The sequence below is a fragment of the Marmota monax genome, unplaced genomic scaffold (genome assembly GCF_021218885.2).
Source record: "Marmota monax isolate L192 unplaced genomic scaffold, Marmota_monax_Labrador192_F-V1.1 WCK01_AAM20220418_F8-fsc00007, whole genome shotgun sequence".
NCBI lineage: Eukaryota > Metazoa > Chordata > Mammalia > Rodentia > Sciuridae > Marmota > Marmota monax.
Window position 1 is genome coordinate 21655106 of NW_026692781.1, and position 21440 is coordinate 21676545.

The 21440-nt window shown below is 31.3% G+C and overlaps 1 protein-coding gene across 17 annotated transcripts in view; it reads left to right on the top strand.

Moving 5' to 3' along the window:
• Gulp1 (GULP PTB domain containing engulfment adaptor 1) overlaps positions 1–21208 on the top strand; it is a 287088-nt gene extending 265880 nt beyond the window's left edge. For 13 of the 17 annotated variants that reach the window (XM_058580318.1, XM_058580319.1, XM_058580320.1 and 10 more), the window contains 4 exons: positions 5156–5380; positions 7194–7332; positions 13551–13645; positions 19262–21208. In XM_058580318.1, coding sequence (XP_058436301.1) covers positions 5156–5380; positions 7194–7332; positions 13551–13645; positions 19262–19333 — 531 coding nt within the window. In that variant the 3' untranslated portion in view covers positions 19334–21208. The remainder of the gene's footprint in view (positions 1–5155; positions 5381–7193; positions 7333–13550; positions 13646–19261) is intronic. The other 4 variants (XM_046447458.2, XM_046447463.2, XM_046447469.2 and 1 more) reach the window with 1 other exon arrangement.
• The last annotated feature ends 232 nt before the right edge of the window (positions 21209–21440 follow it).

The following is a 21440-nucleotide window of genomic DNA, read 5'->3' on the forward strand; positions in this document are numbered from 1 at the left end:
CCTCTGCAGCACACTGAGATTGTGGAAATCTTTTCACTGGTTTTAGAAATTGGGTCCTTATTTTAAACGATCATTTACATACACTGAGAAATTTCCGTTACTTGACTGTGCTGTTTGCTTTTTGCTGTGTTCTAGTGGTTTGGCAATAGATTAGAGGTTGGGTTTTCCACCATTTGGTTCTAATTATCTAGGAACAATCTGATTTCCATTTATTACATTCACATGGCAGTGTTGCCTGTATTTATATTAGAAAAGGGGTTTATTCTGCCCTCCTAGCCTCATGAACACCTCCAGAAGATTGTTCCATTATAAGATGTGGGCATAGAAAGTTAAATCAAATTGTTCCTTTTGACTCTTACTTCTGAGTGCTTACATTTAACTTTGCTGGCTGTAGAAACTTTTAACCAAATCAGACTATTGCCAGGAAGTTAAATGAATAAAATTGTAGTTCTATGGAATACTGTCTTTTCTATTGCAGAGTTAAATAAACATTCTCTTTCAGTTAAACCCAATATTAGATAAAATTCTACTTTTATGTAATCAACTATGCAGCCCCTGATTAGACTTGATAAGACAATTATGACCTAAAACGTGTATTTCACTGTGGGTAAACAAACCTGCTTGTTTATTTTTTCTAGTGCTTTCTAAACTACTCTTGAAGTCAGGATGGGCAAGAGCAGATTGTGAAAAGTCTCAATTACACAACAAGCCAATGCAAATCTTTAAACAAAGGCATAAATGTTAAACATGAACATTGGTACAAGAACATTTGGTGCCCACAAAAAGTGAATTACCAGTCCACAGCTTCACTCTCATAATTGCTAGTTGTGTAAAAAATGATTCAAAACGAGCAAATTCCATTCAATGAGAAGTAAATCCATTCTCATTTCATTTGTGACTAGAAGTACCTGGTCAAGTCTTATAGTCACTCCTTCTTTCAGGTTTCTCTATTCTTTGTGGATAATCATCTCCACTTAATTTGCAAGGTCCTTGTGAGAACTATTCGATAGTAGGTCTTACAACTGAGAAAGAATATAAGCCAGCTATGGACCTAGAAAACTGAAAAACAAACAAACAAATAAACAAAAAATATTCCTAGTGCTCTAAGTTTAAACTGGAAAATTCATTACATTTGAAACTTATTTAAGAAGTGATGTTGACAACATGGCATAAGAATGAATTTTGGAAGTATGAATCTGCATGACAATCTAGAAAGGTCTGCTAGAACATTGTACACTACCATTATATTGTCCCATCATCAGAGTTTTTTTTTATATTCTTTTAACTAGAAAAAAAGTAAAGTATCTCTGTTTAAATTATAAATTTGAAGGAATTCACTTTTTAAACTTAATCCTAAATAGAATTTTGAGTCTTCACTATTTTCATAGCTGTTTTATCTTGGAAATTGTTTGTTTTACATTTAAAATGTATTTGGGGATTTCTATTGCCAATGCAACTTAATAGCACTAATAAAATTTCAGTGTCAATATTTCCACAGATATTATCACAAAACTTTTTAAACTTTAATTCAGTTTTTGCTTTAGTTTAAAAGTGCTCAGGATTGATTGATAGGATTCAAACACTGTTGTGGCACTTTACTACACTGAAACATTTACAAAGCTGTGCTATGGCCTAAATACACCTAAAGCCACACTTACTTAGAAAAAATAGCTACAAAACTTCAGCAACAACAAATATCAAATATTGACACTCATTATTAATATATCTTAATAACCTAACAAATTCTGCAGAATTAACATGTAATAGGTAAGCACAGATTTTCCCTTAGCATTACATTTTAAATCCTGTGCATACTCCTGAAGATCATAACACTTGGAATTATAAGCATAAAGGGTGTGTTAAGCAATGGTGCCATGTGATCCTATGAGACAGCCTAAAATATTTGGCTTCTAGCCATCTGTCAAAATTCTGACAGAAGAAACCCCCAAAAGATCAAGCTGTTTTTTATCTAAGCAATGTAATTAAGTCTTTTAAAAAAAGAGAACAGTCTCAAATAGCTAAAAATAACTGCTAAAAACTAATAATAATTCCAGAAATCTTACACTTAGTCAAACCACAAAAAAAAAACATTTAATCCAGTGACAAAAATGCTAATGTATACCATTTAGTTGCTATGTCCATATACTTATTCCTATTTAACACTGGTGAAGAATTAGGTGCTACTGACATATACTCACATACTTCAATGTGCCCGGCTTAGATTTCTTTCTTATAATGAAAGAAATATTACATCTAATTTCTTGACATGAATTATTCCTAGGTTAGGGATCACAAACCCAAATGTCAGTAAGCCCAGGCTGTGACAGAAGAGTGTGATATGGGCATTTAGAGGTAGCAATAAATTCGAGAGCACAGGCCCACTTCAGAGACTCAGTAGATAGTCAGTGTCAGTCAGTGATTCTTGTCCAAGTCCGTGGGCCGATTTTATGTTGCTAAATCTCAAGGAGTAGTCTGAATTTTATGTGAAATCTCTTTATTTTACCTGGAAACAACTAATTCAGTATTTTAAAAGATCTACATGACCCAAACAGGGAGGAAAAAAAAAAAGCCAAATTACCAATGACACAACGAAGACCTGTGAGAGAGTGCTAATCTTAAACTCACAATACCCAAATTATTACATTACCAGATATGCCAACTGTATCCATTTTAAAAGTGAAACTGTCTTTAATTGGGGAATTTGAATACTTGATTATTTTCATATTATATACAAACATCATTTTTACATGTACCTTCCCACAGAAAGTACTACTATGCAAATCCATAGTATTAACACCATGATAAAAATACTAGAGTGCTTTTGTATTAGGTTATGTTGGTCTTCAGTCTGTTTTGAAGCATCCAGTGAATATCTTTTGGCCATTATATTTCATAAACCAATATAGAATATTTCCATTTAATTTTTAATTCAGATGATACTAAGGATATTTACTACTTACTATTTTATTATACTTTACTAAAAATATGGACAACTTATGCTTTACATAAAGTATAGTAAATTTAGGCAAATATTTATTGAAATTTAATATGTATTCATAAAATACATACATTTATGTATATAGTACTCCAACATGTTTTATAGAGTATTTTGGAAAACAAAATTGCTGGCACAGGGAGCTTTTAATTGTAACCAGAAAATTATGGAGGCCACTAATGACAGAATCATTCACTAAAAGATATATGCTCAAAATGAATTTTTTAAATTATAGCCTGAATTATCCTTATATAGTTAAACAGATGAAGAAATATCACTATGGAGATCAAGAGGGAAGTCAATAATTTTAGAGCTATATATACATATTAATAGAGTGATATATAACTGAAATGATCAGAGATGTTTCTTCCTCACTGCACCCTTCGTTCAATGTAAATATTTCACTTTACACTGTCTCCTTTCCCCCTCTGCTTCCACAGTGTGTAAAGAGGTGACTCCCAGGTAGAGGATGTCCCTCAAACTTGTTGTTCCCTTCTTTTTTTTTTTTTAAAGGAAAAGGACTTTATTAAAAGACATGGGGTAACACAAAGAATGTACACGAAGACTAGAGAATGGGGTTGGGATGATGAAGCATTCATTGAGAAACAGCTAAGGTCATCCACTAAGGTCTCTTCTAATTCTAATTTTAGTTTGGTAACTCTTCACAATGAAGCTTATCAAAATTGGCTGCCTCTAAGTCTTATTTGGTGTTGAAAAATCTTTGAAGTGTGACTGGCAGCTGGGGAATCCAAGTCCAGACCCACACCCAGTGTGTGATCTTTCAGCCTTGATCACCTAGGATTGTCAAAGGTCCCAAGCAAGCCCTCTGGGGAAGCTGCTCTCCCCATTCCATCAGGATCAGTGCACAGCTAGAGAGGAGTTTAGCCAAGCACTCGCCCCACTGGACAGCCATGCTTTCATGTATCTCTGCATTTTGATCATTTATTCAGAGGCCTCTTTACAGGGTCATTGGCTGAGACTGCCTTGAGTGCTTTTGCCCAAACTGCCTTTTTGTTCTCCTCTATGAGTCAATTGTTAGTACTTTTCTACTCCTTGCTTTACCCTTTTTGCTCTCTCAGGACCATTGGCCAACAACAGCGCAAAACCCTTAGGAACTTCTTGTTCAGGCTCCCTCAGCAATGAGGCAATGTCCCACTTCTGCAGTGATGCTTCTGAACTTTGCCCACAGCCATTTCATGGGGAAAATGGAGCATTGATGAAACAGGAACCTTCTTTCTGGCTTTGCACTAATGGGATCACAGTCAGAGTAAAGGCTTAATTGTTACTTTCATTTTGGCTTGTTTTAATTGACTTCTGTAGCATCTGGCAGGTCAGTGTTCTCTCCAGCTCAGCTCTTGAGAGCAGGTTTCTATGTGGTTAGGGAAATATCCCCCAGAGCCTTCCAAAGTCTGATATTCAGACCCAGTTCAGGGTATTATTTGCTTATTTTTTTTAAATTTTCTCTGTGATTTATTTGAGATTCTTTTAGAGTCTCTCCCCATCTTCATTGTGCCTTGCCATTAGAAACTCCTCACTTTGTAAGGAAGGTTATCATGACTGGATACTGTTCTGAATTTTGGCTATGTTTCTTAGTCATAGAAGAATAAGTCACAGATCTATGGGTCTTAATTCCTATTATAATAAAAACATGTTACTCTTGCCATTAGTAACATTGGAAAAGACTGATTTGAATATTGAATCTAAAACACATAGTGTAACCCATTTTTTGTAGATTCTACAAAGCTATAACTTATTTAAGAGAGTTATTCCTCCTTCAGTGACTAATCTTCTCTTATTGTAATAGTTTCTCTTTCCATCTCATTATCCCGAGGACTTCTCCAAAATAAAACTGGGGCTCTCCTCGTTCCCTGCTCTAATCCCTTTCTCTCAGGTCCTGATGAAAACAATATTCTATTTTAAATATCTAAACACAAAATATTTCCCTGAAAAACGATCAAGCTAAGCAAGTGAGAATCTTGAGAACCCTCACAGTAGGAGAAATCAACTTGAAGTACATGTTTTAATTTTTTAACATTATTATGAAATAATCATATTTTCACAAAATACCCTTTTTTACACATTCGTTTTCATGTATCCTTCCCATTCCTCCTTGCCTTCTTTATTCTCCTTAGTGTTTTTCTCTCTGTCGTTCTTTCGCAGCTGCTGCACAGAACGTCTGGTCATGAGCCACACAGGTTTCAGAGATGCTCATCCACTTTCTGGCCTAGTGGTGACGCTTCATCTCCCTGTTTAAACATGTCTTCCACTTCTGTCCCTCCTGTCAACTCGCCTGATTCCAGACTATCACTGGGACTGTTAATACCACCGCCTTCTAAAAGTGGCCTTCCCAGGCCAGTCAGTCAGCGCAGCATTTCAAGACCACATGTAAATTTTCAAAGCAGTAAATTTATTTTATTATCCCCCTATTTTTTTATACTTCTAGAAATGTGCCATTTTTATACTAATAAAAAAGTCAGGTAGGTCTTGAATTAATGTGATGGAATAGGAGTCTCTGTGTGTGCCATGTTCATTTCTTTTGGTTCCCTGATATCAGAGTTTCAAATAGAGGGTGGTTATAATGTAGAAATCTAAAAGATGAAATAGGACAAGTACATAAAGTATCTGAAGGACCCACCAGTCACGGCAATTGGGAAATGAGGTCCTTGGTGATACAGGTACAAGCAGCTTCAGTAGATTTCAGTGCAAAAAGAACAAAGTTTAGATTGAAATTAAATAAGTGGTTGGAAAAGGAAAACTACTCTCTTTCAAGAAGCTTAGTCTTGAAGGGAGGAGAAAGAAAGACAACAGGCAGGAGGAATAAAGAGTAAAGGCATTTTTGGTCAGTTTGTTTTGTTTTTAATGACAGGCAAGATTTAAATATTTTTACATCCTGAGAAGAAAGGAAGAAGATATGGAAGCCAGGGAGGTATGGGAAGTATATTATTCATGAATAAGAAGGAAGGGCAAGGGGTACAGTAATTCAATATTTAACAAAAGGTGACACAATTTTGCTGCTTGAAGAAATGCACTTAAAATCATTTTAACAGAATCGGAAACCTTTCACTCTGTGTGTACACAATCAGCCTCATGTATATTTCTTAAATCTCATGCAACATCAGTGAATCAGAAAAATGAGTGTAGTCTTAAATCTCTAACTTCAATAAGAACCACTTGAAACAATCCCTGTTCATGGTGTAGAGGAAAAGCACATTTTTCCTGTATCCCTCTTCAGAAGGGAAATTCTTTTTCTTTCATTCCTGATCAGATGAGATAGTTTTCATAGGAGGTTACACACATATATATTTTTCCACTGGTTGGTAAATTGATAATTGTTTCATATTCATGTTACTTCTTGGCTACATTTTCATTTTTGTTTCTCTGCATTTGTTTAGTCCTGACAAACATTTATCTGATAATTCAATAATATTATTGGTATCTTGGTGATTATTAATTTATTTTATAAGTCACCTATTTATTATAGAAAACAAGATGAAATTTTTCAGAAATGAGATAAACTACAATAAATAACAGTTTATTGTCATTGTACTTATCAATACAAATTAAAATATACTTTAGTTTTTAAAAATGTATAAATTGTTCATTTCATATAAATCTTTATACTTGGGAAGATGAGTTACTTACATTCAATTATTTCTATTTAAAATTGATAACCTTATACAAAATATATTACTGAAATCACTTCGTTATACATATAATTTCTAACATGTTTCTAATTGTCTGATACAAGTGGAAATAATTTTAGGTATACAAAATTCTAGCATCTTGGGTATCCATATAAACTAGTATTGTCACCCTTTTGCCATCATCTTTGAAAATATTGCAGACATTTTCCATTGCTTTCTTGCAAATGAGCATTTTACCACAGTTTGAGCCACATGAAATTGTTAATTTTTTGATTTTTAAAAATTATTTATAATCAGAGGATGAACTAGCCTATTTTAATATACCATCTTTGCTTGACTGCTGACCTATTGTCAAATTAATTAGGGTGCTTATTGAAGAATGTGTATTTTATTTTGTTTTATTTTATTGCATGATCTTAGAATGTCAAGTTATATGATTCAACAAAATTTGTTGTTTATATGTATTATTTGTGTGTATTGTTATACATTTGAAATACTTATTTGATAAGTGCTTATATGAAATGCCAACCTAATTCATATCATCTTCATTGCAGGCTGGCAGTGTAACACCGAAGTCACCCTCCACTGACATCTTTGATATGATTCCATTTTCTCCAGTATCACACCAGTCCTCCATACCTACTCACAATGGCACACAACCACCCCCAGTACCTTCAAGATCTGCTGAGATTAGTAAGCTTTCTAAATAAATAAATATTTCTTGCTCTATTTGGATACATTTTGAATTTTAATTAACACTGTGAGAATTGCATATCTTCCCAAGCTCACTAACAACTCTAATTATTAAAGTGTTATGTTTTTCTGTATGTGCCAAATGCAGCTAATTTACTTTATAATTCAGAGAGTACTACTAAAGACATCCTTGTTTGGAATTTGAACCTACTGAACAAACAATGATATTTTGGTGTAGGTTTACTTACATCATAATAAAATTGTTTAGTTATAGGTTTATTATACTTGAGATTTTATCAGTAATTTTTGTAAAAAATAACTGGAGGTAATAATTTTAGCTATTTTTTAACTTTATTAATACATCCTAGTTTAAATATTACTGTTATCATAGACTATATAGGTATTTTTGGTGGAAAATATATAAATTACATCAATTCTATGAATCAATTTATATCTTAATGATATGTAAGTTTTGTTCCCCACTCTCAGGGTTTCAAAAATGCTTAAAAAACATTGCTTTTATGTTTTATTTTCAATGTATCTGGAAGAAACACCAAAGTACCTTTTTGCTAAGTTAAAAAGCATATAACAAATGTTCATTTTTGATATTTTAGCTGCATATTGATCTGTCCCTGTCAGAGAATATAAAAAAATAGTTTCCAGTGACCATAAATCAGTCACTAAGCCCAAAGGGAAACTGAAGAAAAGAGATCTTATGCTTTATTAAATTCTTTCTCATTAACACTAATACATTTTGAATATAACTTTCAAGGTTTAGTTGAAGGCTTTAATATATGGCAGGACCTATAGTTTATTTCTTTTCACCTATGGAACACAACATCATTCATTGCTCATGTTGTGTACTTAATTCACTTACAGGACTTAAGTAAAATATTAGGGACATTTAAAATCAACTTATGAAAATATTTCAAAACATCAACTCAAAATAGACTTTGAAATGGGCAAGAATTTGGGGGGAAATCCCCAAAAGAATAGGAAAGAAAAGCAAACATAGACAAATGGAACTACTTTGAACTCAAAATTTTCTGCATAGCACTGGAAACAACAGAATAAAGAAACAACTTACAGAATAGGAGAAAATATTTTCAAGTTACATCTGGCAAAGAGTTAATATCTAGAATATGTTAGGAACTCAACCAATTAATAGCTAAAGGAAAAATGTAAAAATGGACAGAAGATCTACATAGACATTTCTCACAGGAAAACATACAAATGACCAATAGTTTATGAAAAAAACATTAAACCTTTCTAATCATCATGAAAATTCATACCAAAACCACAAGAGAAATCATCTCACTCCAGTTAAAATGACTATTATCAAAAAGACAAAAGATAACAAGTACTGGAAGAAGGATAAAAGGGAACTCTTGCACATTATGTAAATTAGTATATCCACTATGGAAAACAGTAGGGATGTAACTCAAAAAATTAAAAATAGTAACGTGATCCAACAATCCCACTACTTGTTGTATATCCAAAGGAAATGAAAGCAGTTTGTCAAAGACACATCTGGACATCTATGTTTTTTGTAGCACAGTTCACAGTAGCCAATAAATGGAAAGAACTTAAGTGTCCATTAACAATGAATAGATTAAAAAAAAATGTGGTACATATATTCAATGGAATATTTTTCAAGCTTAAAAATGAATGAAACACTGATGTTTGGGGAAAGGTGGATTGGATGGAACTGAACATTATTATATTAAGTGAAATAAGCAAGGCACAGAAAAAAGAAGTAGCATGTGATCACACTCATATGTAGAATATTAAAAAGTTGATCATGTAGTAGTTGGCATTAGAGCTGTAGTTACTAGAAGTTGGGGAGAATAGGGAGAAGGGAGGGATGGGGAGAGGTTACTCAATTGACCCAGTTACAGTTTAATAGTAGTAGGTATGCTATTGTACAATACAGTGACTTCAGAAAATGAAAATGTGCTGTATATTTTAAATAGCTAAAAGAATAAAATATTTGGAAATTCATATAACTAAGGAGGTGAAAGATCTCTACAATGAAAATTACAGAACACTGAAAAAAGAAGTTGCAGAAGATCTTAGATGGTGGAAAGACCTCCCATGTTCTTGGACAAGCAAAATTAATATTGTCAAAATTGTTGTACTACCAAAAGGAATATTCAGATTCAGTGCAATCTCCATTAATATAGAAGTGACATTCTTCACAAAACTAGAAATGTCAGGCCTAAAATTCATTTAGAAAAATTAGAGGCCCAGAACAACCAAAGTAATTCTAAACAAGAAGGGCTATGAAGGAGGCATAATAATGCCTGATCTCAAATTATATTGCAGAGCTGCACTAATATAAACAGCATGGTATTAGCATCAAAATAGACATGAAGATCAGCAGAATAGAATAGAAGACACAGAAGCGAATCTCATAATTGCAGTCATCTGATACTTGACAAAGGTCCCAAAAATAATTGTTGGAGAAAAGATAGCCTTTTTAATAAATGATGCTGGGAAAACTGGATATTCATTTCTAAAATAATGAAATTAGATCCCTATCTATCACCCTGAACAAAAGTCAAAGTGGATCAAAGACTTAGGAATTAGATCAGAAATGTTGAAAGCAGTAGAAAACGTAGGGTCAACAACCCATCATATTACTGCAGGCACCAACTAGGCACCAACTTCCTTAACAAGACCCCTAAAGTTCAAGAAATAAAAATAAGAACCAATAGGTAAGATACCATCAAATTAAAAGCTTCTTCACAACAATGAAAATGATTAAGAGCATCAAGACACAGCCCATAGAATGGGAGAAAATCTTTGCCAGCTATTCCTCTGAATGGGATTAATGTCCAAAATACTTAAAGAACTCAAAAAACTTACAACATAAATACAGATAACACAATCAATAAATGGACAAAAGAAGAAATTTCAAAGAATAAATACAAATGATCAACCAATATGAAAAAAAATTTTCAACATTTCTAGCAATTAATTTGGGATATGGAAATCAAAACTACACTAAAATTTTATCTTACCCCAGTCAGAATGGTAATTATCAAGAATACAAATAAAAAATGCAGGTGAGGATGTGGGGCTGGGGGACTCTGACATATTGTTGATGGGAATGCAATTTAGTACTATCACTCTGGAAAGCAGTGTGGAGATTCTTCAAATTACTAGGAATGGAATCACTGTATGACCCAACTTTTCTTATTCCTTAGTTTATTCCATATAACTAAAATTAGTTTATTACAATGATGCAGCCACATCAATATTTATGACAGCACAATTCACAATAGCCAAATTATAGAATCAACCCATCAATAGATGGATGGATTAAGAAAATGCAATATATATATATATATATATATATATATATATATATATATATATATAAGTTTTACTCAACCATAAAGAATGAAATTATGGCATTTGCCAAAAATTGGATGTAAGTGGAGAACATTATGCTAAGTGAAATAAATCAGATTAAAAAAAATGAAGGATTGAATGTTTTTGCTCATATGTAGAAGCTAGAGCACAATTTAAAAAAATGGTGAAGGGATCAGGTATCATAAAGATATAGGGAAAATCAGTGGAGCAGAAGGAGATCAAGAGGGATGAAAGAGGGGCAGGAAAGAAGAGGAAATGTGGAATGAAATTAACAAAATCACACTCTCTGCAAACATAAATATACTACAGTGAATTCCACCTTTATGTATATGTAGAAATTACCAGTCAGAAGTAAATAAATTAGAGAGTGAAAGGAAGATCAGTAGAGGAAGGAGAATGAGAAAGAGAGGGAAAGATTGGGGAACAGGAACTAAAATTGAGTACATAAAATTTCATGCATGTATGATTATGTTAAAATGAGCCCAACTACTATGTATAACGCTCTAACAGATATGCTTCATCTAATTAAAAAATTGCCTGATATATATATATATATATATATATATATATATATATACACACACACACACACACACACACACACACATACACACACAGTATTCCATAAATAAAATGTTTTATGTTTTTATTATCAGTTAAAATAAATTTAAACTAAACTATATATTGCAATACATTAGTTGACTTATATGTTTAATTGCTCTGGATATATTTTGTGCCAATGCAAAATTGAGGAAATAATTCATGACATACATATCATAGTGTGTTTTAGAAAATGTCCCCAACACCCTGATGTTATGATAGAGTGTTTTTAATTTGTTTTTTATCTTATGAGTGTGTCTGCATGTCTTTCTTTATCCTTGCCTTTCACACATTTAGACCTCCTCACAGATTCACTTATGTTCCCTAATTGTCTATAAACTCGGTGAATGAATGAATAATGTCCTTTCTTTGCTACTTTAAACCATTATCTAGGAAAATGCATGATATATGTGTTCAATAAATTTTCTGAATAGAGCAAAGAATGACTGACTGAAGCACCACCTCTTAGTTTTTATTCTTTTACCCCTGGATCAGACTCAACTAATTTTAATTTTGTTTATAATTTTTGTTCTGAATTGATACCCATGTGAGCTGAACAAACAAACAAAAAAAAACACCAGAGAGTTCTGTAATGTTTATTAATTTACATGGAATTAGTCTCTTAATGTGCAAGGTGGTTTGTTCTTTAACTTGGAAGAGAATCATGGGCTCATGAGAATAAGTTGGGAAACCTCCTGACAGAAAAAAATAGCATGTCCAGTCATACCACATACTCCCCAAAACCCACCTGAAATCTCTAGTGATTCTGTAGTTCCAATTTGAGAAAAGTCTATTTTATGAAAATCTCTATTCTCTCTGATCAGCAGTCTGTCATTTAGGTTAATCTGTTCTTTTAAACAAACACCTACAATGTAAAAAACACTGGGTCATGTACTTGTAGTATCATGGTTACCAGAACATGCTTCCAAACAAAATTTCCTCTGTTCTCTAATTTTTATTTATTGCCTGAGCCCTATCAGACCGAGGGAGGGAGGTAAAAACAGTAATAGTATATTCATCAGTTACATAGAAAGTAACAATACATTCCCATTGTTGAGAATACTTCTGTTTTTAGAGTTTTGTCCCAATGTAATTGTTGAGAATGCTCCTTTCACTTTAGAAGTGCCTTATTTGGATAATGAATTATATGTCCCCCTTATTTATATAATACTCACCAGTTCCAGAAACTCCCAAACATTTTACCAATTATTAACTTATTTATAACTCAAGAAACTGAAAAATACTTGGAACTGGGAAAAGCAAGGATCCTTCATGATGAGAGTGCCTGAGTGATTTTAGAGGAAATGATAAAAAGAAGTAGCATAAATATTACTTCTTATATACCATTGAACCCCACTGGGAATTTGTTTTCAGCAAAACAATGGTATGAATATGTATCAATATTCTTCCTATACATTATTTAATATTTTCCAATTCAGATTTCATTTGAATTGATTCAGAGGAATCAAATGTTAATATTTTTCAAATTTTTAAAGTATATAATAGGTCACACGTGTTCTATAAGTTACAAACATAATTTTAACTTTATTACTTCTTTAATGACACAAAGTGGCACATACCCAAGAATACACACAAAAAGAACTTTTTTAAAATACTGCTTTCCTGCTGTTTTCTTAAAAATAAATATAAGGATAAAAGTTTCATAGCTCAGGGGTTAGAGCAGGGGTTATTGCTGATATAGGAGGATTTTTGTTCAAAATTTGTCTCATTGTGGCTATCTATGAAGATGATATGATTTCATAGTACATAAGATAAAATGCCTTGAGTTTTTTTCTGAGTAAAAAGTGTTATAAAAGTATGTAAAACTTCTTACTAATCTCTTCGGTCTTATCACTTTCTAATTTTTTGTGACATAACAATAAATGGAACTAGGAAAGTCTTGATGAAAATTATGTCAATTTTAGTACATTTTACATGTTGCAAACATTCAAATGTTATATTAATTATCAAATATTTGTTGAGGTTTATATTTCTACATTAAAGACACAGAAACATCTCTGGATTATAATTCTTTATAATCAAACAGTTTTTAATCTCATAAAATGGATTTTTACTTCTTTAGTCTAAACTCCAGAAAGATCAACATAAAATGTAAGTGTATAGAGGCTTATTTGATCATATAAATATTGTATTTATTTATATAATCCTGCCTTTGAAATCAGATTTGCCCCAATTTGTTTCTAGTCATTTCCTTTACTAAAATACTTTCTTCCTTTTAGAACGGGATCTGTTCGGAGCTGAACCTTTTGACCCATTTAACTGTGGAGCAGGGGATTTCCCTCCAGATATTCAATCAAAATTAGATGAGATGCAGGTAACCATCTTAACACATTGAACTATAAATGGCTTATCTCTTTTAAATTTGGGACAAAGAAAATGTTATATATCAAAACTACTCTTTAATTATTGTCAATATAAAAATTACTTAAAAGTAACTACATTAAAAATTACATCTAGTTCTAAAAATACGACTGATAAGGATTAAGTTGTTGATTTTTATTTTTATGGTTCAATTTACCATGGAAATACGATGGTTCCTTTTTTTTAACAATATGGCATGGATTCTAATGGATTGTTGTTTGAAATCCAGAAATTAAAAGGCCATTGCAATAGATTTATAAGATTTCTCAGTCTTAACAATTTCAAAATTGTAAATGGGTAGATGTGGGAAAATCTTTGTAAGAGTAAAGTCATTCTGTCTGAAAGGAAGCATTGTAGCTGTGGTTCATAACTTCTGGGCTATTATTGAAAAAGCAGACACCCAGTGACAGCTTCTTTAGGAATGTAGTGAGTTGGGTTTTCATTTCTGTCTCCTTTTTCACTTTTGAATTCTAAACTGTTCTGAAACATTGAGCAAATTGGGTTTAAAAGCTTTATACAATGCTCCATGATTAATAAGCAGGCTTGAAAAGACTAAAGTCTTCTCTTTATATTTTCCCTTACATTTTGATGAAGGTATTAGGCCCTATTATTTATGAAAAAGTTTCTATATGGTAAAATCCAGATAGACACCAATAAAATGAAGGTTCTTGAGAAGAGATGGTGAAGACATTAAGGCAATATGAAGTGGGTGTTTCCATTAATTAGTCCTGAGTTACTCCATCATTCTCCATGCTTCACTCCTTCCCACACATACACCCCCCAAAACTTAGTGGGTGAACTGTGATCTAACATTAGTAAACATGTTCCTCTTCCTGGAAAAATAATACAAATACCCTTCCACTCATTTTGAACTGTCCTATTTTCCAAGTATTATGTGAACTCCTTATTTTTGTAGATTTAATCCTGTGTACATTTTAAAAGTTGAGTTTTGAAAACGTATTTATCTTGTGTTTTCAAAGTAGATGTTAAAACAATATTTTTCAAGTTGGATGATTTGTAGTTCTTTTTTCTATGAAAAAATTTTTTTCGATCTGTACAACCTACTTAAATTTTTATTTCCCAAATATTGACAAAAAAGTTATAAACAACTTACCCTTACATTTATTACATAATTATGAATGCAAAAAATAATTAAATAAAAATGACATTGAATCACCAACAAAATGCAAATTAAGAACTTTAATGTTACAGAGTGGGTGATATTATATGGCTAAAATTAAAATGACTGTATTAAATTTCTGCTTTTTTCAATAAGCATCCTTTCTGATTATGCAAATTCCCTACCTTTTTATGTATTTCAAATACTATGAAAAATTTACTCAAAACCTGCATGATTAATTATTGATGATGATGTATTTCATGTAAAATCAACTCCTTTTATTTTCATCATTTAACCAATTAGGTTTATACAACCAGGGACTAATGAGTTTGTAGGAGCAACACAAACATGGGCACTGATAGGGCAGTACTTGTTAGAGTGATGCAGGTCATAAAAACTACTTGGCTAGGAAGGATTTTTATCACAAAATTTAAAAATTCTATAGATTTTAAAAAACGAGCCTCCATCTCACGATTTTTATGTCATTCAAGTTTGAGAAACACTATCAGAATGATTGAATGATGTGTTGGTCAAAGAACTTTAAACTGTGGTGCTTTTGATTTTGTTTTTGCTGTTTTTAATATTTTCTTAATCTCTTTTTTTATTCTCATCTGCTTTCATGGTGGGTAGCGCCAGCGATGGTTGGTATATTATTTTCAGCAACTTACAACCTTTTTAAAGCTAAAAGCTTAATATTGCATGCTTTATTTAATAAATGTTCAAACAGCAATTTCATATGAATGTATCAGATCATTAGTTGTGGTTAAAGTTTTACTATTCACAATTTAAGGTTATTTTTTCCATGATTTAGTCACTCTTGTGCTTTTCATCTTTTTGATTGTTTCTTCTAGTGCAGAATTTACTTGTAAGATCACATTAAAGTAAAATAATGTTTTATTTACTTAAGTCTGATGAATTTTGTTAGTAACCTTGCTGTTCCTAATTAACTATTGTGCACATTTAGCTACTATTTCTATCTATGCATATCATGTAAAAGGCTAATATAGTATAATAGTTTCTGGATGCTGCATTGAGTTAATAAGCCTAGTGAAATATTGTTTTCCTCTTTGATTTACAGAGGATTTTGACTTAGTAATTCTTAAGAGAATTCAATTGTTTCAAATCACAGAATGTCTCATGCATCTAAGACTATAAGCAGAAATGCTAAGCTATATTTCATTTTAACTAATTAGAAAATTAGATATTTATTTGAAATCTATAATATAGTTATTTGAACTGATATAATTTTAACCGAGTGGCACATGTCTCCTATAAACTAATCAGTGGGATAATATTGATGCCCAGAAACATACTTTGTGAGCCATAATAATTTAATATGCTAAAAAACAAGATGGGTAAGTCATGAAGGATGAAAGAATTACGCACAAATGGTGTCAAGTCAATGGTGAATAATTTAGGAGAATATTAATGTCCAGGTAAATAAAACTTACAATAATATCCAAGTAAATTTCAAAAGCATTAGGCAGTTAAAAATGTTTGAAATATATGTGAATATTCATCAGACTTTTGAACTGGAGATAGATTTTTATAAGGAAGAATATACACATGTAGTTTTTTTTTATATTTATTTTTTAGTTGTAGTTGGACACAACATCTTTATTTCACTTTTTCATTTTTGTATGTGGTGCTAAGGATCGAACCCAGGGTCTTACACATGCGAGGCGAGTGCTCTACCGCTGAGCTAGGCGAGTGCTCTACCGCTGAGCCACAACCCCAGCCCCACATATAGTTTTATAAAGTTTTTTATAATCTGTTCCACTGGGATATATAAATACTACACACACACACACACACACACAGAAATAGACAAAAATTAGGAAACTAAACAATCAACAGAAAAATAAAAAACAGAAGATCAAAAAAGAAGACCACATGCAGCTAACATACATACAGGTATTGACTAATAAAAGGAAACATACAAATTTAAAGAATTTCAATGCCATTTTGATCTAGCAAATTAACTACTTCATTTTCTTACTAGTAATTAGCACAAGTGAAAGAATGCTGCAACAATCACTTTAAGTCATTCACAGCTTCCCTTTGGATGGTAATTTGTTAATAATATTTTAATTTGTATCTGGTATTAAAATCTTTGAAATAGTCTATTATTTTCTGAGGAGAAAATAATTAGAAATTTGTTAAATCTCTATGCACAAAAATATGATACTATCTGTATTCATGATTGTAAAATACTGGAAGTTAATAAGTAATTGTAAAATTTAAAATTATATTGTATAGTCAGGATAAATTAGTTTTATTTGAACTGCAATACAGGAAGTTGGTTCTGGTAGAGAAAACAGAAAAATAGAAAATTATAGCTGATATATATAATATATTACATAAATGAAAAAGTTATTTATGCTGCCATTAAAATCATTAAAAAACTATACATAGGAAAAATATAGACTCAATACTTATGTCAGCATTTAAACAGTTGTTACATATGACACGTTTTTCCTTGATATGCTTTTCTCTATTTCAATAAGCAATGCAGTTGAGCAAAATATTTTATATAATTTATATGATTAATGTTAACTATAAAATTATTCTTTTTGTGATACTAGTTAATGATAAATCCCATAAATTCCTAAAAAAAGGACTCATTTTTCATTCAGAAGTTTAAGATTCAAGACAATATGGAAATGTTGGAGGGATGCAGAATTAATTAAATTATGATTCTCAAAATGAAACTTCTGAAGGAAGGTCAAAAATGTGCAGGAAATTTCATTTTAGGAGGAAATAAAACCAAGGAGCTTTATAAGATGTATGTGCTAATTAGGATGAGTAGATTTCCTAAGGGAACTTTGAAAGGATCCTTTAAAAATCACCATGGAGATATTGTTCTGCTCTACAAACAAGTATTGAAATAATGTTTGATACCTACTTAACTTTGCTGTTTTGCCTTTAATACTGATGACATATTGATAGTTAATATTTTCAGGATAAATGAAGTGATACTAGTTTAATTTCAGAATGAACTGATAAAATTAAAATGCCATATGGTATCAGTCCTTTCCAAAGGTAATTATCTCTCTAGTTATCACTTCTACCTATGTACCTATCCCATATCATTCATTATATACTAGAAGATGATAGTACATAGCCCTTCAGATATCCACATAAAATGTTTTGAAAGTATAGTTTATTTCCAATATTTTCAGTTTAAAATATTCACTTTTTAAAGTAGTTGGTGGCCACTAGAAACTATGCATAAACTATGCATAATATGGGAAAATATTTCTTTTTGTAATACTAACAAATCTTAAAAAAAAAATCATGGTCAGTACTCTGACCTTTACTGAATTTAATTTGTATTTGTATTTAATATAATTTGTATTTCATATACTGAAAAGAAGTTTTGAAAATGCAGTGATAGCCTTGCTTTATGCTATACATATAGTAAAGAGCATGGTTAGAATATTAATTACAAATAAAGGGTGTCTTGCAGGTTTATAAATACTGTCTCCTCTATATGAAAATGCTTGCATTGGCATTTAGAAAGATAAATGCTTTTAAATACGTAGTCTAATTGGTTCCACAAGGAAACCTCCAATGTGACCTTTAGTTCCACTGATTGTTGGGAGTCTACACTTTTCATAGTGCATAGACTAGGGGCCAGTAAGAAGATGTAGGGAGAGGGTAAACCTAGCAGTGGCCCACAGTTCAATTGTCTTATGCAAAATAAAAGAGCTTGTGGTGGAGAAGCACATATTTTTTTTTTTTGCCACAAAGTTATAATAAAAAATGTTAGGGGAAATAAAAAGCACAAAATTTTCATGGCAGTGACGCACTTAAGGTCAATAAATCAGCAGCAACTTAACTTCTAAAACATGCTGGTGGAAACAGGAGTTCAAGAAGGCAGAACAATAGCAGGACTTGGGAAAGTTTCTCTAAGGCACAGTGGTCTACAGGGCTCTGCTGCACCCAGAAACAGCACTACATTTACAAATTGTATATTACCCAGGCTCTGACAGAGTTAACCAGGGAAAAAATGATGAAGATTACCAGGCTATCTTGAACTTCTCCTCACCATGAGGTGTAGCTCTCTTGATAATATTTAAATTAATAATTATCTTTAAATTCAACAGATTAAGCCACAGTAGAATTGAATATTAAATAGGTTCTACTGAAAAAGAAGCATTTAAGTCTTAAAAGTACTTAATTTCCTATATTGTTACTTTCTTCTGTTTCTCATGCATGATAACCTCACATATATTTAAATCATTAAAATTTTAATAAGTATAAAAGAACTGCCAGTGATGTACATCTGTATAAAAATTCGACAAGCCAGAATTTTGCATATGATTATTTTTTAGTTGATTGAAGTACAAAGATTTCAACTTTTGTTCATCTTCTCTTCTACTTACTGATTTTATTTTACTTTGTCTTGGGCATTTTCTATTTTAATGATTTTATTCTGTCTTACAGGAGGGGTTCAAAATGGGACTAACTCTTGAAGGCACTGTATTTTGTCTCGACCCAGTAGACAGTAGGTGCTGATGTCAAGAACAAGAGTCCATCCCTGTTAATTTTTTGTATACACATATATCATTCATTATTACTTTGAAAGGTATTATACATGTGCCAAAATATATTTTAATATCTTAATATTTTGAAAGTCATCACGATAAAATTTCTTCACACTGTTGATCTGTAATTTTATTTTAAAACAACTTAGTATTATGTATAGCATACTTTAAAATTCATTTGTTTCTGTTGTAGTTGAATTTATAATTGAAAGAGATTATGCAAATATCTGCTTTGTCTAAGTTCTAAATAATTAGCACCTTGAAATTTGTGTTCATTCTCCAGGCTGTTAATTTATTATTGATGTTCAAAAAGCCATACCTTAATGAAACTACTTAAAATTCTGAAGAAATATACCAATGCCAAACTAAACATGCCCTATTTTCAAAGGAAAAAGCATGTTGCCATTCATTTGACAGATGTCATTCTATGTATAAAATGTTCACGTTGTTGGGAAAATTTGAACTTTGCCTACTATGCTACCAGGTCACAAATTTTTAGTTGGTTAAAAAATGATAGAAATTCCAATAACAATTCAATCAAATGTATTTCAAATATTAGTAAATACAAGCTAATAATATTAATTATTGTTATTAGTTATATTAAAAAATGTTAAATTTATTTCATAAATGTGGAAAAAATAAAAAGTTATGAAATCTTAAAATTTCATTTCTAATGTGTTAAGTTACATTCCTATGACAGCTGAACATCATGTGAAACATTTGGAATATTTGCTCACCATAGGTGCAATGCCTAGCAACCATGCTTACTTTGCCAAATGCATTTCTCGTCACTAAATAAGGACTATCATCATGTCATATTCTCTTCTTTGATAGAGATATTTTTCCTCACCAAAGTTTATTTTCTGATCCCCCATTCATTTGATACTTTAAAATTTATGATAGCTATCTATATAAATTATCAAAATATTTAGTCAATACCATTTGTCTTTGTTTTGTTGAATCAAAATCTCATTTTTCATGAAAATTAAGTTTCTATTCAGCTTCCTCTTGAACATGAGCAATATAAAATTCTCTAGAACCTTATTTGTGATGTGCTGATGAACCCTGACATTTGAAAATATTTGTTTTCTATATCTTTGCCCATCATATAACAGAATAACAATATCCATGTGGCAAAAATTGATGGTAAAAATTTTAATGTGGCTTATCTTTATCACATTATAAGAAAAATAAATTAATGAAAATATAGGCTTAGTTTGAGGGTAGCTCTCAAAAATAAATGAATATATAAATAGGTTCTTTTACTCATGGAAATTTCTTCAATTGTTAAGGTACATTTTCACTAGTAAAACAAATCAAATATGCTTATGCAAAATTGTATGTATTTCCATTATATTTTATGGTATATATGAACCTTCTTGTTTGTGTTGTTATCTGCTAAGTCATATGTTAATTAGAGGTAGTATATGTTTCATAATGAAGAGTCTTTATAATTTTGTTTGTCATATAGTATTTTGGAATTTATATAATGAGGATGATTAGAAGCCACATAAATGGCTTTTTTTAACAGATAGAATTTGTATTTTTATTGTATTTTAAAAAGCTTTATGTAATAGGTATATATATATTAGTGGCCATTTATTATCAGTGGTAACACAATAGAGTACTAAGAGGATATTTGCACATTTAAGATGTTACTTTACCAATTTTTAATGGTAATCAATTCTGCTACTGGCATGATTAAATAGTGCATAACTGGTCATTAATTATGAACATCGATTTCACCAGTGCGTTTTTATGAATATATGATTGGAAATTGTATTTCTATGTAAACTCAATGATATGTTTGATTTTGCTGAGAATAAAAGTTTTTAAATAAATTAAATTGTATCATTTACTCATTAAATAATCTCTAGACATAATCTGCAGCTATGTACAATAAATTTCCTTGGTTATTAAAGCTGAAGAAAGAGAAGCAGGAAGGGAGGGAGAAAGAAAGAAAAAAAGGAAGGAAAGAAAGAAAAAGTCTTTACTTTTAGCTTTATTTCCTACAGCCCACACACATTTTAGCTTTTTTGAGAAAATATCATTCAGTTGTGAAAACATGGACATGATCC